General features: G+C 42.3%; 3 protein-coding genes across 4 annotated transcripts in view; 1 reads left to right on the top strand and 2 right to left on the bottom strand.

The window, feature by feature from the left end:
* zgc:154054 (Alpha-1,3-mannosyl-glycoprotein 4-beta-N-acetylglucosaminyltransferase B-like) overlaps positions 1 to 16,135 on the top strand; it is a 454,830-nt gene that overhangs the window by 30,353 nt on the left and 408,342 nt on the right. Inside the window, exons 14-15 of the mRNA XM_063875670.1 lie at positions 436 to 548; positions 1,681 to 3,504. Coding sequence (XP_063731740.1) covers positions 436 to 548; positions 1,681 to 1,698 — 131 coding nt within the window. The 3' untranslated portion in view covers positions 1,699 to 3,504. The remainder of the gene's footprint in view (positions 1 to 435; positions 549 to 1,680; positions 3,505 to 16,135) is intronic.
* On the bottom strand, positions 7,695 to 9,042 carry LOC134859565 (zinc finger MYM-type protein 1-like). Its single transcript, XM_063876108.1, has 3 exons — positions 8,934 to 9,042; positions 7,891 to 8,589; positions 7,695 to 7,708 (listed from the first exon to the last, which is right to left on the bottom strand). Exons 1-3 carry the CDS (start codon positions 9,040 to 9,042, stop codon positions 7,695 to 7,697), a joined length of 822 nt encoding a protein of 273 aa, XP_063732178.1.
* Positions 10,697 to 15,453, bottom strand: LOC134860014 (short coiled-coil protein B-like). Of its 2 annotated transcripts, none has more exons than XM_063876838.1 (4): positions 15,271 to 15,453; positions 14,486 to 14,554; positions 14,248 to 14,328; positions 10,697 to 12,679 (listed from the first exon to the last, which is right to left on the bottom strand). In XM_063876838.1, exons 2-4 carry the CDS (start codon positions 14,499 to 14,501, stop codon positions 12,537 to 12,539), a joined length of 240 nt encoding a protein of 79 aa, XP_063732908.1. In that variant the 5' UTR covers positions 14,502 to 14,554; positions 15,271 to 15,453; the 3' UTR covers positions 10,697 to 12,536. The 2 variants fall into 2 exon arrangements, with proteins under 2 accessions (XP_063732908.1, XP_063732909.1); XM_063876839.1 differs by lacking the exon at positions 15,271 to 15,453 and adding an exon at positions 15,022 to 15,247.

Here is a 16,135-nt window from a genome sequence, read left to right on the forward strand (position 1 = left end):
ACCACATTATTTTAAGATAAGTAAAAGCTTCAGGTGCTCACCGATGGGGTGTTTTTACGTCGTTTAACAAAACGTCATCATCTCTATAGCTTGTGCTAACCCCAACCTTATTTCTGAGTTCAAACCAAAAACCAGTTAAACATTTTTTGACTTTGAGACGATAGCCTGGAAGTCTAAAATACTAATTTCAAGGATTAGGACTCATTCCTGCACTTCTATATTCAGTTGAATCACATGTTCTGCAGATATCATGACATTTTAATTATTGAATGATGTAATAAGCTCATCACCGCCTCCAACAACCGTCACTTCTGAAACTACAAGCACAGATTAATTTCATGTTGGTGCCTGTACATTTGAAATTGGAATATTAATAAGAAAATGATGCTCCAGTGAAAGACTATACGTTGAAAGCGGTGTGTCTCTGTGTTGCAGGTGCGTTTGTGGAGGGGCTAGCCGCGGGGGACGTTGAAGAGTCTCTGCAGCCGATCTCTGCACTCCGCCTGATGGTTCACTCTGACGCCAACGTCTGGGCTCTACTGAGCGAGGTCTGACCTGAGAGCATGTGTTCACCATTAGGTGAAGGTGTTATATGAAATGATTGAACCCATAAAAACCATGTTGAGAGCGTGATACATACATGGAAATTTATGAATTAGAACATACAGCCAGGACCTTTCCAAACTCCTCACATGGGAACAGAGATACCCCTCCTCCACTGAAATTAGTTCTGGGTTGCGGTCGAAAGGTCCAAAAATCAGCTCCTATCGTCTTCTCCTATGCTCTATTCCTTAACCCATGTGAAACGTCACAGGGTTAAGGAATAGTGGATAAGAGAATTCAAAAGGACTTAGGAAAAGACAACCGGACTTCAAGAAAATCTGACTGCACTTACACTATCCCACGTATTTATGATGCACTAGCGGCATTATCAATGTGCGTCTGCTGTGGGGAACTACTGTAAGACTCTAGAGACTTTGCACCGTGCTCTGACGGTGTTGTTTTATTCTGTTTTATGAACGAGGACAACGGAGACATATATTCTTGTTGACCAAGATGGACCTTCATCCCCGGTCCACACGTATTAATCCACATGAATCCCAATATGTATGATCGTATGAACATATTTTATAATAAATACAAATGTATTTATTATAACTTTGTTAGGCCTTAAGCTCTATCACTGCGTATATCACCATTAAAACATGTCTAAAAAGATTTAGGAAACCCCACACAGTTCAGTGAACACTGTGAAATGTGGACTTTATTTGATCATTTCAGTTACAAAGTAATGTCCATATTTCTCCTTTTGATTAATGTAGTGCTGAAGGTTCAAAACAAAGCACTTTGTTACAAAACATCATGAACAACCTGACATTTCTTAAGAAAATTAAGTGCAATTTCAACAATTTTACGCTTCAGTTTATCATTTACACGTGCAGGGCCGGCCCTGGGCATAGGTGAACTAGGCGCCCGCCTAGGCTGCCGAATTGGTGGGGGGCGCCCTCTAGTGGCGCCCTTAAGCATACATCTTTCTCTTAACCAGGGCCAGCCCTGGGCATAGGCAGTATAGGCGAATGCTAAGGAAACTACGCTAACATTACAGAGCCAATCACTAGCTGCTCTTGTGTCTCACAGAGGTTCAGTTTGTTGACACCCACTCTTGTTCCTGTGTTTCAGATTCTGATTCAAGTTTGATGTTGGCAGCAAAGTGGAAACCACACACACACACACACACACACACACACACACACACACACACACACACACACACACACACACACACACACACACACACACACACACACACACACACACACGGTGCTTCACCTGAGCAGACTGCTGCCCCCGCTGGAAAGAGGCTTTCAGTCACCAGGATTACGTGAAGTGCCTCGAGCTGCTGTGAGCCAGGAGTCCGACTGCAGCCGGCGTCACGGTCACACGCTGCGCCCCAGGGGATGACCCCCCCCCCCCCCCCCCGCCAATGACCCAATGCCCCTCCAGTAGATCTGCTCTGGCGCCGACTCTGAGCTCACGTTGTCCCATACCATAACATACCTGTTTCTTCGATGCTCTGCATCATTCATACGCTCTGGTGGTATGAGAATATCGTGGAGTCTGTCCAGAAATGTGAGACAATGGGCTGTGTTGTATGGTCCAAGGTTGGCATGACGGTGGAGGACACCATGCGTATTGGAGATGGCAGTGCACATTGTGATGTTCCCACCACCCGTGAGCGGCACTAGTAGTGAGTTGCCGTCCATGGGGAAAGATGGATAAAGCAAAAAAGCTGTCGGGGGCTGAAAACAGGAAAAGAAAGAGGGAAAAGGAGATGGCATGTCAAGGGAAGCGACAACAGTTAAATATGTTTTGGTATGAATTCTTGTGACGTTAGTGATGTGTTAGCATGGAAGTAATATGGGTGGCAAGTTAGCTATATAATGGTAATAGACTACTTAGGATTATTGCCTTAAATAGCTAACATTAGCCATACATGTCTTTAATTTCTTTCATGCTGTTGTTTTCTTTTTTAGGGAGAGCTTAGCAAGAATGAATCCAAAGTTTCCTGCTCAAATTATTATTCAAAAATATTTTCCATTGTGTTTAATGATGGAGTGGAATTGAACATTTAGAGCTGACGTTAAATAGGATTAACCGGTTAAGGTCCTAGGTAGTCTATTAGCATTATATAGCTAACTTGCCACCCATATTACTTCCATGCTAACAATAACACATCACTAACGTGTCAAGAATTCATACCTAAAACATATTGAATCATTCACGCAGAGACACTTACACTCACCGACGGACTGGCCATCTGGCATACCGGGCATTTTCCCAGTGGGCCGACATGCTATTGGGCCGACAGTCCCGACACTTTTTTATTTATTTATATATTGGTCTGACTGGCCCATAAAACTAGTTGATCAGCGGCCCGATTGACACTGGGCCGGTCCAATCACATCCTTAAACACCGACCCCCTGCCTGCGTAATGCATTCGGCAAAAAAAAAGTCAGCGCAAGGTCTGGGCCCATTGCTTATTTTCTTCACTGACACAGGGCTCGCCTAATCATATCATGGAACCCCTCCCCCCTTTGGTTCGGTGAACCGGTAACGTAATCTGTTCGGATCTTTGAAAATGGAGAAAAAACGAAAAGGAGGTGCGAAGAAACTGCGAGAAAAGAAAAAGCTGGCTCTTCAAGCCAATGGCCTTCATTAGAGATGGATTTCATGATTGTTTTCCAGGATTCAGTTCGCTTCGGTCAATTCGCCAAGAAGAATCGTTCAGAATCGTTCGTTCAGTCGCGTTTCCGGTACAACGTCATTCAGCGGGGAATCATGGAATGCACGGTTCTCAGCTCCTCCTTCGCAAACGATTGTGGAAACAGTCAACACAACACCGTAGTTCAAGGCAAATACATAGCTTTAACTTCATGATTATGTGTACTTTTAGACAACACAACAGTGGCTAATGTGTACATTCAACTTGACATGTATTGAAGGTAAATACTGATAGATGCTTGTGCTTGATCTAGCAGAGTCTTCAATTTTCGTTTCTGCTCTCAAGCAAGGCTATAAAATATTCATAATGATTAATAGCGTGAATTGAACATTTTAAGAGCTGACAAATAGGATCAATTAATGGACAAGGTTTCAAGTCATTTATAGCAAACTGCTACATAACTTCCTGCTAACTGAACACATGCACTACTGCAAGAATCACCTAAAGAATATAATAGCAGAGCACTTCACTGTCGCTCCATTGGCTAAATTTCAACGGGGCGCGTTGGCGACGTCCAACATAAATATGCAGCATAAACTAGTTGACAGCGGCCGACTAGTACCGTGGCGGTCCAACACACGAAACAACCGACCCTGCAGCGTAAGCATTGAAAAAAAATCAGGCAGTTGCCAGTTTGTTCTCAAACGAGGTCGTATCGTTTGAACCTCCCTTGTTCTGCGTAACGTACTTTCTGTTCAGTCCTTTGAGAACAGTGTGGGATGAACGGAGGTGCGACATGAACGCGAGAAATGCAGAAAACTGCGGTCTCAACAATGGCCTCTTCAGATACATTGTATTAGGATAGGCTATAAAAAACCCACCCCTTTGTCCTCGAAATTTCTGAAAGATGAAAAAATTATTGTGGTAATGTCAAGGCATTGACCGCTTGAATCTTCAGTAAATGGAATAGCATCCTTGTTTCAAGGCAAACAATAATCTCCAGCATGGGTTCAGTCCCAACTGCATGGCTAAAAAAAGCATGTTCTCTTAAAGTTGTGCACACAAGAAAGCCTGGAATATGAAAGAGCTGTCATCCAAATTGAACCTTTATGTCAAAACACACATGTTGGATACAGAAGGACTGTCCCTAAAACTCCCGTGATTAGGTTCACAGGTGGCGCTGTTGGGGACATTAATCCGGAAGTGGAAAGAGAACAATGGAAAAATGTACAGAGACATTCTTGCTAAAAATCAGTTGGCATCTACCAGGATGATGAAGATGAAATGAGGGTGAACATTTCAGCAAGACAATGACCCCAAACACACAGCCAAGGAAACTCTCAATTGGTTTCAGAGAAAGAAAATAAAGCTGAATAGCCCAGCCAATCACCTGACTTGAATCCAATAGAAAATCTATGGAAAGAACTAAAGATCTGGGTTCATAGAGAAGGCCCACGGAACCTTCAAGACTTGAAGACTGTTTGTGTGGAAGAATGGGCCAAAATCACCCCTGAGCAATGCATGAGACTAGTTTCTCCACACAGGAGGCATCTTGAAGCTGTCATTACCAACAAAGGCTTTGGTATGAAGTATTTAATAAGTTTCAGTAAGCCTGTTCAATACTTTTTCCCTGTGTCATTCCATTTTAATACACATAACCAGGTGCATCGTTAGACCAAGGCATTTGATACTATAGCCCCGAATATCGTGGGAATAGCCCGGGATCTCTGTGCCTTAAAAAAATATAGGCCTAACTGCAGCTGACAAGTGACAAATGAAAATGAAATTTAAAATGAAACGTATACGTACTGTAGATTTAGGCTACTTACATGTCGGGCGGGGGAGGACAGGACAGGAGCAGGGATAGGTTGCTTGCACAGATTCAGCAGTCCCGCCGTGAATTGTGAATTCAACCTCTATGGTCACCTTGACACAGGTAGGCGCATCATGTGTTTATTATTCTATTTTTTTATTTCTAATTTTGCCCGATGACTGCGGTAAATCAATCAGAATTGTGGTCGAGTGTGGTCTGGGTGTGAGGTCTCTGTTATATGATTATTTTTTCCCCCCTTAATGCCCTACAAAGCCTACGTAGGCTTAATGCAGATAGACATTGTATCGAAGCTAAGAAATTACATAGGGAACGTTCTAGCCCTAGGTCTAGTGAGGGAAAATTAGCTTTATTTGTTATTAAAATATGACTATGAGGACCCCAACGATTGGCCTTCCTTTCGTTCTCAAACTATGTTGAAATTGCATCTTTAATGGACCAATTTTCAAAATCTTCCCCCCGGACCCACGTGAAAAAAAGACTCTATCTGCTGGGCTAAAGACCCGGATGTTTTGCACTCCTAGCGACGACTCTACACACAACTTAATTTATGGACATCGATGGTTTGAGTTCTTTGCAGGTGTGGTTTGCATGGGTTGTTACCGACATCTGTATTTACTGAAAAAAAAAAGGTGACGTGTTCAATACTTATTTTACCCGCTGTATATGATATATAATAAAATTATAAAATTGAATTGCTTTATTATTATTATTGGAAGTATTTAATGTGTCCACTCTCCCTGATTCCCGTTAACTCATTGCATGGCTTAAGGTACGTGGTTTTAAAAAGTTGCACAGTTGCTATACACATTCAAAAGACCGAAAAGGTGTGCGTTATTGAATGTGGTGGGCCGGTCTGGTCCAAAATGCCAGGGCCGATTTTTTGTCCCAGTCCGCCCCTGCTTACACTTGTGCTAGAGGCAATGTTGAAGTTGACCTGTCTGCTCCGGAAAGTGGCGGTTCTACATGGAATTACACCCCGGGCGAGATCCCTCCCCTTTTTTCTTTTTTTTTTCAAGTGTTCGCTCGTGCCGTCCCCCACGAAATGCCGCCCCGGGCGGTTGCCGGCTTCGCCCATGCCCAAAACCGCTACTGGCTCCGGACAGCGCAAAATGCACATATGAAGCACTACGTCATGAATGCAAGATATCATACCCTCGTGGGGGCGCGCTCATGTGACTGGCTTAAAATGGAGGAGACATCTGATTGGCTAGAGATAGAAAAGATTACAAGTACGAATCGGGGGTCAGTGGAGTCTCAAAAAAAACAACACACACGAATGCACAGCGATCCATGCACAGGGAGCGGTTTGTGTATGCAGTTTCAGCGGTTTGACAAAACAAATCTGTGTGGATCAAAAATACACATGTAAAACTTTTTTCTGTATTTGGATTTTATTTACATGTATATGAAACTGAACACATTTGTGTGTGCAGAGCCGGTTCAGACATCCATGGGGCCCTAGGCAACTGAACAGTCGCACCTGACACCCAGTGCTTCCACTCATCCCCCCTTTAAACATATTGCACTAGTGTCACCACCTCAAAATAAATACAGACCAAATCAGACCAAATCAAATCGAACTAAATGTGTAACAAATTACTCACCATTAAAAGTGTCCCTTTCTGCACTTTCTGGATGCAAAATCATCAATAATGTGATCATATGATATTTGCTTCCCCACATAATGGTTGATGCTCGTGATGGCCAAACCACTCAGACGTTCCTGGGACATGGAAGATCTCAGATAGTTTTTGATCATTTTTAACTTGCTGAAGCTCCTCTCAGCTGAGGCAACTGTCACAGGCAGAGTGACAGCAATTCTCAGGGCTATCCAAAGGTTAGGATAGAGTTCCTCCAGATTTTTCTCACAAAGGAAAGAAAGCAGCTCAAAGGCAGTCATATTAGCTGATGGTAGGTCAGGTAAATTCTTGATTTCGTTTGCCTGATCAACTCCACTGATGTCAAAGTCTTGGTTGAAGGTCAGAGTTTTCTCAAGTTCCATACACTGAGCCTTTAAGGAGTCACTGGACATCTGACATGCAGTGCTGAAGTTCAGCACTACTCCATATTTAGTCTTCACCTGGTTCAGAGTTTCAAATCGTTCATCAATGGATCCTATTGTGGAGTCAACCACAATGTTGAAGAAGTTGACCTCAAAATTCCGCAGTGCATCAGCCACTGGCTCATCAGGTGCTTCGTAGCTAAAATGCTTTTTGCTGGTTCTCAGCCTCTTGTCCTTCAAAACAGCTTCTACATTCATTTCCTCACAAATGCTTCTGGCTATTGTCTGGGCATCTGAGAATCCAGTGTCCCAGTATTGAGTGAGAGAGGCTTTTGCATTTGAGCTTTTGCTACGTCAAACTGCATTGAAGCAGATTGGAGGAGCTTGTTCACTGTATTTGTTCTTGACAGTATCTCACACCACACTACACAGCAAATCAAGAAGCGGTAAGAACCAACTGCCTCTGCAAGTGACTGTGCCTCCACTTTCGCCACAGGATCATTAATCTTCTGCCTGGCTTCCAGTAAGGCTTCTCGAATCTCAGAGGCCTGATACCTGACTGCATGGACACTTTGAAGCCTGCTCTCCCATCTTGTGTCAGTCCATGACTTCACTGTTATGTTCACATGTTGTTTCAAGATATTCCACCTTTATGTGCCAGCAGAAAAAAAAGGTGAACAGCTTTTGTACATAGCCAAAAAAAACAACAGCATCTTTGGAAGATTTGGCAGCATCTGCAATGACGAGGTTTAATGTGTGTGCACCACATGGAACAAACACAGCTCTGGGATTCATTCTCAACAGTCTGGCTTGTTCTCCTTGGTGTTTACCTTTCATATTGGCCATGTCATAGGCTTGCCCTCTGCAACTGTCAAATGGAATTTTCAGATCAGTCAGCTTGTCCAAGATGACTGTAGACAGACTTAAGCCAGTTGTAGCCTCAACATTCACAAAGCCGAAGAAGTGCTTCTTTATCGCTGGCTGTCCCTTTAAAGCCACACTTCTGAGGATAATGGACATCTGCTCCTGGTGACTAATGTCAGGTGTACAGTCTAAGATAATGGAGAAGCATTTTGAGTCTCTCACTTGAGTCACAATAGTTGTGAGAATCCTGTCACTCACAAGCTGTATCAGCTCATTCTGTATGTCCTTACTAAGGTCATGAGCATGTGTCTCTCCGTCTTTAATTCTGCTGACATGATTTTCCAAAACAGGGTCAAATTTAGCTAATAATTCAACCTCTTTTAGAAAGTTTCCATTATCTGGTTGGAATAGCTTATCTGATGAACCTCTGAATGCTAGGTTTCTTTTAGCTAGAGACTGTGTGATACTTATGAGGCGTGTAAGGACATCTAGCCATCTCTTTCTTTCAGCCTCCAAAGCTGTCATTTCTATGTGGTGTAGTGTTTTTCCACGACTTAAGCGCAGATCAAGTTCTCTCCACTTAAGCATATTGCTTGTGTGTTCATGACTACCCTCATGCTGCTTCAGAATGGCGTTGATATTTGACCAGTCATTAACACCTTCTCCTATTATTTTGTGTTTTTTGTGGAAAAGAGTTTACAGCAAAAACAATACACAGCGTTGTTTTTCACTGAGTATGAAAGCCAGCTCCTGGTAATCTTTTCACCATTTGACAGTCGACTCTGTAATAATCCTGGATGGAACCCTCTTCTGGACTTGTCTTTGGGGTAAGAAAAATCCACTCCTGGCTTGAATGGACCTCTGCGCACTAACTCAGTCCGCATACAGTCCGTTAAGACTGGGGGCCAGTCTGCTGGACCATTTGGTGGAGCAGAGACTGTTGCTTAAGGGTCTGAGCTAGCTTCTGATGCTTGCTCTACACACGCACTTAACGGTGGCTGTACTGGACCTGTGCTGCTGCTGGTTGAAGGTGGCTCATCTGTGCCTGTCTTATCTGGGTCTGTCCCTCCACTGGCTGACTGACTGGACTCTGTGCTGCTTGTTAGGAACTTAAGCATAGCACCTGTAAAATAAAGATCAGGCTACCATTAATTCAGCTCTATCAAATTGACTGCACTTGTTTTACCTTCATATACTTAAAATGTAGGTGATTTAGATTATTATTTAGCCTATTGAGCACCACTGTCATAATATTTCACGAGTTTTATTTATTCACTAATATATCTGCATCTATATTTGCCTGTGGGCTATCCAAGCAAACAAAATTCAATCTTAGTAAATATTTATCCATTACTATCCATTTTGTATAAGTGCAGTTGTAACTACACTCAGAGCGATTGATATAACACTTCAATTACAGAAGCTAGCAAGACGCACACGGAGACCGTCCGGGGTTCACCCAGGGCTCACCACCCTGTTATGTAGGTCAAACACGGACTAGCCCCGTCCCTCCCACTCTCCCACCCGGAGAGGAGAGTTACCTGACTGCTGTTGCTGCTGTTCATTTTCATGCACTTTCTTTTTTCTCTTTTCACTCCCCGATGGATAACTCCGCCTCATCTTGCTGATGCCATTGATGCACATGCATCACTGGCAATCTGACGTGCGCGAGCAGCGCGACTGACGGTCACGTCGTCACACCTGTACTGTGTGTGTGCATTGAAAAACATTTGTGTGGATCCTGAAAGACTGCTTCTGTGTGCAGTTGTGTATTATGAGACTGATCTGACCCCATAGTGATGCAGCTGGTCAGGATCCTCTCTATGGTGCACCTGTAGAGGGTCAGGATCCTCTCTATGGTGCACCTGTAGAAGGTCAGGATGCTCTCTATGGTGCACCTGTAGAAGGTCAGGATCCTCTCTATGGTGCACCTGTAGAGGGTCAGGATGCTCTCTATGGTGCACCTGTAGAGGGTCAGGATCCTCTCCATGGTGCACCTGTAGAGGGTCAGGATCCTCTCTATGGTGCACCTGTAGAAGGTCAGGATGCTCTCTATGGTGCACCTGTAGAGGGTCAGGATGCTCTCTATGGTGCACCTGTAGAAGGTCAGGATGCTCTCTATGGTGCACCTGTAGAGGGTCAGGATGCTCTCTATGGTGCACCTGCAGAAGTAGCAGAGTATCCTGGAGTCATGTTGAACCTCTGCAGCCTGCGGAGGAAGAGGAGCCGCTGTGGAGCTGTTCTGGTTATGGTGTTTGTGTGATGAGTCTATGTCAGGTCCTCAGTTATGTGGACACCGAGTAACCTGAAGCTGCGGACTCTCTCCACCATAGTCATGGCGATGGGACAATATAAAACACTATAAACTGTGTTATCAAATATGTTTTGCAGCAAAGAGTTCTGCTTTTGTTGATTTGGAGTGTCTCTTGTATTTCATGGATGTTAGCTATCAAAGCCAGTCTGACTAATCAATACCAAGATTTACAGCCATAAAACTAACTCAATAAAAGCCATCTGGTTGTCATTCAAAGTGTGCTGAGTAATACATATCTCGGTGCTGCTGCTTTTCAAACAGCCTTCCCATCTCGTCGTTAAATATTGTTTCTCCTCAGCCTCTGTTCTTGGAGCTGGCTGATCAAACAGTAGTTGGTGGAAGTTGTCTAACACCTTGTGTACTGACTAAGTCCTAAACGAAGTCTAGTACTGGTTGTTAATACGGAGGATTTTAGTTAGACGTGCGCCCAGTGCACTCGAACAGAGCAAAACAGAAAGTTCAGTGATGTTACGATTGTCTCGCAGGTTTATTTTCCTTCATATATCATACAGCTGAAATACTTTAACTCATAATACATTTAACCAAAACAACAAACCGAATTGGTCACCACATCAAAAACCACAAGGCACATAGGCACAGTCGAAAAACTGTTTGCTTCCCAAATCAGCAACACCTGTGTTTGGGTTTCCCTCGGCTAAATGGCCTAACTGGGCTGACCAGAGGTCAGCTGAGCCACACAGCAAATACAGCCCCCTAGTGGTACAGGGCAAAATTACATGAAATAATGCATAATGAATATGGCTCATACACGTTGTTTTGGGGAGAGAGTTTGCCATCCGGTACCGGCTCTGAACCGTTACTACAAACAAGTCTTGCATATGCATGTGGAGGCTGATATATCTTCCGATCAGCTCAGAGAACCTCACAGACACACATTTCATCAAAAATGTCAATAATCACTTTATTAAATTAGTCATTTCAAATAAGCAACAAAAACAATCTGATGTAAACATTGCACAAATGTAACAGGATGTGCAGAAAATTCGGAAAGCACATTTATCAGATGAATTTATTAAACTGCCACTTTAATGGTAACCCACACAATACATTATTTCAGTTTGAATTAAAGTTGACACATGAAGTTGTGTAAAGGCTGTCAGCCTATATTAGTGGTGGCATTCAGTCCAAACTAGCAGGAAGCAGCAACAAAAATGTACACTGCACTGAAATGACAAAGACTGGGGCCTCTGTTTGAGAGGTCAGCACCTTTTAGAAAAACACAATCACACGTGAGGACCTGCTTCCATCAACAGCTTCCGGTCAACACAACAACAAAAGGAAGTCCAACGTAAACATGAACTCAAAAAATATGGACAGGATTGTGAGGGGCCTCATTTCTGAACATTTGAGGTTCTGGTATCCTACAAACTTAAAAAAAAGGAAAAATCCTGGTTTGTTACAGACCTCCTTAAAAAGCCACACGATTTGATCATATTAATATATTTTTCATTGATATTGCAAATAATGTTTGAAAAATGTCCTTTAAAATTGCGAATCCTAGCCAAATTGCATTTTTAGTGAAACAAGTTGAAATTGACATTTCCAAATCGTGCAGCCCTAGTTTGAGCTGATTCTGCTTTTTAACAGAATGAACATTGCATGGGGAATAGGGCTGGGCAATATATTGATATAGTATCAATATCATTTTATAAGATTAGATTTTAACTACTACTACTGAAATATGTATCTTTTATCCGATATTTCCTATCACCGATTATATCTGAATTACTGATTATTAAGTATCAAATTTCCATGTTAAAATATTTTGTGAAAGTCAACCCTACAATATCGCATCGTCAATATTGAGGTACTCAAATATATTGACAATTGACTTCTCTATATCGCCCAGCCCTAATGGAGAATGTTTGATATCCCAGTAAGGAAAGCTCCCTGTAGGATAAGGGTGCAGAGTTAGCTGTTAGCATGTAGCCATTAGTTCTGAGCCCCCCATTCTACTAATGAAGCAAAGCAGGCATTACTGCTATGATAGCCATATCCACGTTACTGCCAGACTTTTTTCATGCTAACGTTACTTGTGTAAGGTGGGTTCTATGTAGCCTGTAGGAGGTTCCTTCACTGAGGCTTCACTCTGGCCTCCCAATCAGCTGCCTCAGCTCACTGGAACATGTGTACAGATGGGTATCAGTGTGGCCTGTGGTACAGATGCACCTGTAAACAGTCAGTTTAATGGTCTCCACGAGTGGCTTTATTTCAAAGCCCTTTAAATGTCTTTGAATACTCCATCATGTGCTCCTCCTGGGCTCTCTGGAGTTCTCCTTACTTCCGTTTGCTCTTGGTGTCGGTTGTCTGGAACACACTGGAGGCCGACATGAGGTTCTCAATGTACTGACCCAGAACCTGGTTCTCTGACTTCAGCTTCAGGTTCTCCTCTTTGACGCCATCCACTCTGGAAGACAGGTCTGAACACACACATACACAGAAACATTTTACAGCTGAAGGGACGCTCAATTGCTTTAATTGTTGAACAGTTGGTGTTAAGAAACCAAGAGAGATCCACAAACACCAGCAGACGTTGCACTCGTCACTTCTTCTTTCTAACAATATGTTATTTTGACCATCATATATGTGGCGTCATCCATTATTACTTACTTTTAGACAATGAATATCTTAACAATGGTAAGGGTTGCAACACATTGTAAAATAAACTTCTGCAGGGGCTCTAATTGTCTTTAATGAATGGAAAAGGTGTAACAATACGTAATGTTTGGAAGAGCTGCATATTGAGCATCATTACTGCAACACATGCATGATGCTGCTAACCTTTGTATGAACCTGAAGAACAAAATGGTTGCTTTTTCTTTATCTGATTGCTTAGTGCAGAAATTAACATCAGACAGGTTAGTCTGTGAGCTCATTATTACCTGCATGTTAAACTTAAATATCACTGCATGTTTACACACCGCTGAAAACCATACGCCTTTCTTTCTTTGTTTCCTCTTATCTGGGAGAAACCAAACAGAGAAGAGCCATTTGTTTTCTTTGACAGCTTTCTATATTTTGAACAATGAGACAATGAACGTTAAGCCAATTACAGCAAAATGATTAGACAATTCTGGTGTTTTTGGGCAGTGGTACATAAGCTATTTTAAATAAGCTAAGCTAAGTCAAATATAGAACATTATAGAATATTTCCCTCTTTTCCGTGCGTATAAAGCCGCCATGAATCAACATGATAAGAACACACAGGGCGAAGGCTGTAGATGCTCTTTTGGTATGCCATCTAAAAATGTTTCCTCACCGCAGACTCTCGTCAATAACTGGCACATCATAATTACGTGCTACTGTAAGAGCAGTCCGATTCTCTTAGCACCGCAGTTTTCTATTCACAATATAATCTCCTTCAGATCTTTTCCTAAACCAGACGCACCATTATGGGTAGGAACTGGGGGGCCTGACTCACTAATCCAGGAGTTTCACCCTCCCAGGAGGAGTCAGCGTTATGATTTATTGTTATCACGGTTGTTATTTGATGGGATTTATGCAAATGTATTTTTTGTATTGAACTGTCTTGCAGCATTAGTGTATGGGATATAATGTTTTTATTGTGGGATGAAAATCAGAAAGAATATGCTCGGTGTTGGAGCGAGTGCCCCCTCTGGTGGTGATCCGGGAGACTGGTTTGGGGCAGGTTTTTAGCAGCACGAAGTCAAGCAGCCAACCTCTGGCTAGCTTGGTAGATTCTAGCATTCACATTTCTCTGGGAAGAAAGTGATCCACCAGCAAATAACGCTAAACCAGCAGATGCAGCCACAGGACAAGCACTAGCTACTACAAGCGGTGTTGTAGATTCCAGTAATGAGACAGGGACTAGCTTTGAGGCCAAGTCTGTGCTAGCAAACAAAGCAGGGACAAGTATGGCTAACACCTTGCCATTGCTCCCTCCATCTTCATCACCACTGCCCCCCCCCCTCCCCACACATACCATCAGATAATAGAAATTGTGTGTGTGCGCGCACTTTTTTCTTACCCTCTAAAGTGTGTTGAAGCTCCAACACCTGGTTGATGAGCCTTGTCTTCTCCTCCAGCTCAGCCCGGTTCTCCATGTCACCTGCACCAGGTAAAGGGACAGTTAAACATAATGCATTGACTGTGCACCCGCGTGTGTGTGTGTGTGTGTGTGTGTGTGTGTGTGTGTGTGTGTGTGTGTGTGTGTGTGTGTGTGTGTGTGTGTGTGTGTGTGTGTGTGTGTGTGTGTGTGGTCTCACCATCGTCTGAGCTCATGGTGAAGTAAGCGTCTTCTTTTTTGGAATGCAGGGCTGCGACTCTATGGAACACTGCAAGATTTGGCGAAAGTTTATCATTTTACAATACATTGAACATCCTATTATTCAAACAGAACATCGTTTTAAATACTGGGGTCCCACAGGGATGTGTCTTTTGACCCAAGCTCTACTGCAAATAAACACATTAAAAAACCTGCAATGACAACAGAAGGTGACCTTTTAAATATGCATATACAGCTACTTATTTATTATATTGTTTGTATTTTGTGTAATTGTGTTGTAGTCTTCTCAGGGTTTATGGTGTGTGTGTTGGTAAGTGTTAAAGAATTATCTTAAAAAGGCTGCTGTCATTTGCAAAGACGAAGTTCATAAACCTCCACAAAGATGTAGTTCATGCTATGCCGAATTTGACATGAAAGCATTATGGTTTACAACTATATAGCGTTATTTTAGGTGTGTGACGTTAGTTACATGACATAAGTCACTACACAATTAAAACAGCCTGAAGAGAAGCAGACCTGAGCGGACAGCACACTGAGTAGGGCTGGAACTGGAAGTCTTGTGATAGCTGTTAGCTTGCTAGCTTGTTTTATCAACCGATCGACAGGAGAGGCTGTTAGCTGAGAGAGGCTAGCAGGCGGAGAAATCCCTGAGCCAGGCCTGCTGCTAACTAGCGGTTAGTAGCTTATGCTTATATACACTAGACATATGGGGTTTGCGTCCAGCATTTAGGTGAATGGACGATAATATTAACTCGGAATACATACCTAACGACGCGAAGAACAAGAACTGCTTCTCTGAAGATGCCAGTTAAGAAAAGATAAAACAATGAACGGGTTTATGTTCTCACAGCTGATTGATACCTTCCTGTTCAGTATGGCTAGTGACGTTATACCATACAGCCGCCAGGGGGACGACCTACCTGCACTGCCTGACAACATGGATGTCTGCTTTAGTTAGTGGTGGCATTGGGTTTACTATAAGTAAACACAGTAAATGAACTCACAAAATGTACTTAAACGTAATATTGAGTTACTTGTAGTATGAGTATTAAAAAAAAGAGAGTTATACTTCACTATATACATAATGTGTTATAGAACACTTCTTTCAACGCTGATTATGACTATTTGTCCAAATTGTCCCATTTTCTTTCAATGAATATGATTTACGTGAATATAGATTGCAAATTTACAGTACTACATGTGGAAACACAGGACGAAGAAAAGTACAAAACAAAACCTTACGATCCTACCTGAGGAATGGTTGCATAAAAGAATAAACATATAATCTCATTTGAATTGATATTAAATAAATATCTTAACGTATACATAATACCAGAGGGGGAGAAGTAGGCTACTTGTAAATTAAGTACAAGTGCTTTGTTACAAGTAAAAGTCCTGCATTCAAAAGAACAAAAGTATTGGCATCAAAATATACTTTAAGTACAAAAAGTAAAAGTACTTGCATAATGGCCCATTTCAAAATCGTATATAAAAAGTTAATGGGTTACCATTGTGGTTATTCATGTGTTTTTATCACAACTGTTAAATGTAGAGTTCATTTGAATAACTTTATACTGCTGCTGGATATCTTTACCTATAAGTCTACGTGTATTTAATACTTTATTTATAT

This window comes from Eleginops maclovinus, chromosome 23, assembly GCF_036324505.1.
Source record: "Eleginops maclovinus isolate JMC-PN-2008 ecotype Puerto Natales chromosome 23, JC_Emac_rtc_rv5, whole genome shotgun sequence".
Classification (NCBI taxonomy): domain Eukaryota; kingdom Metazoa; phylum Chordata; class Actinopteri; order Perciformes; family Eleginopidae; genus Eleginops; species Eleginops maclovinus.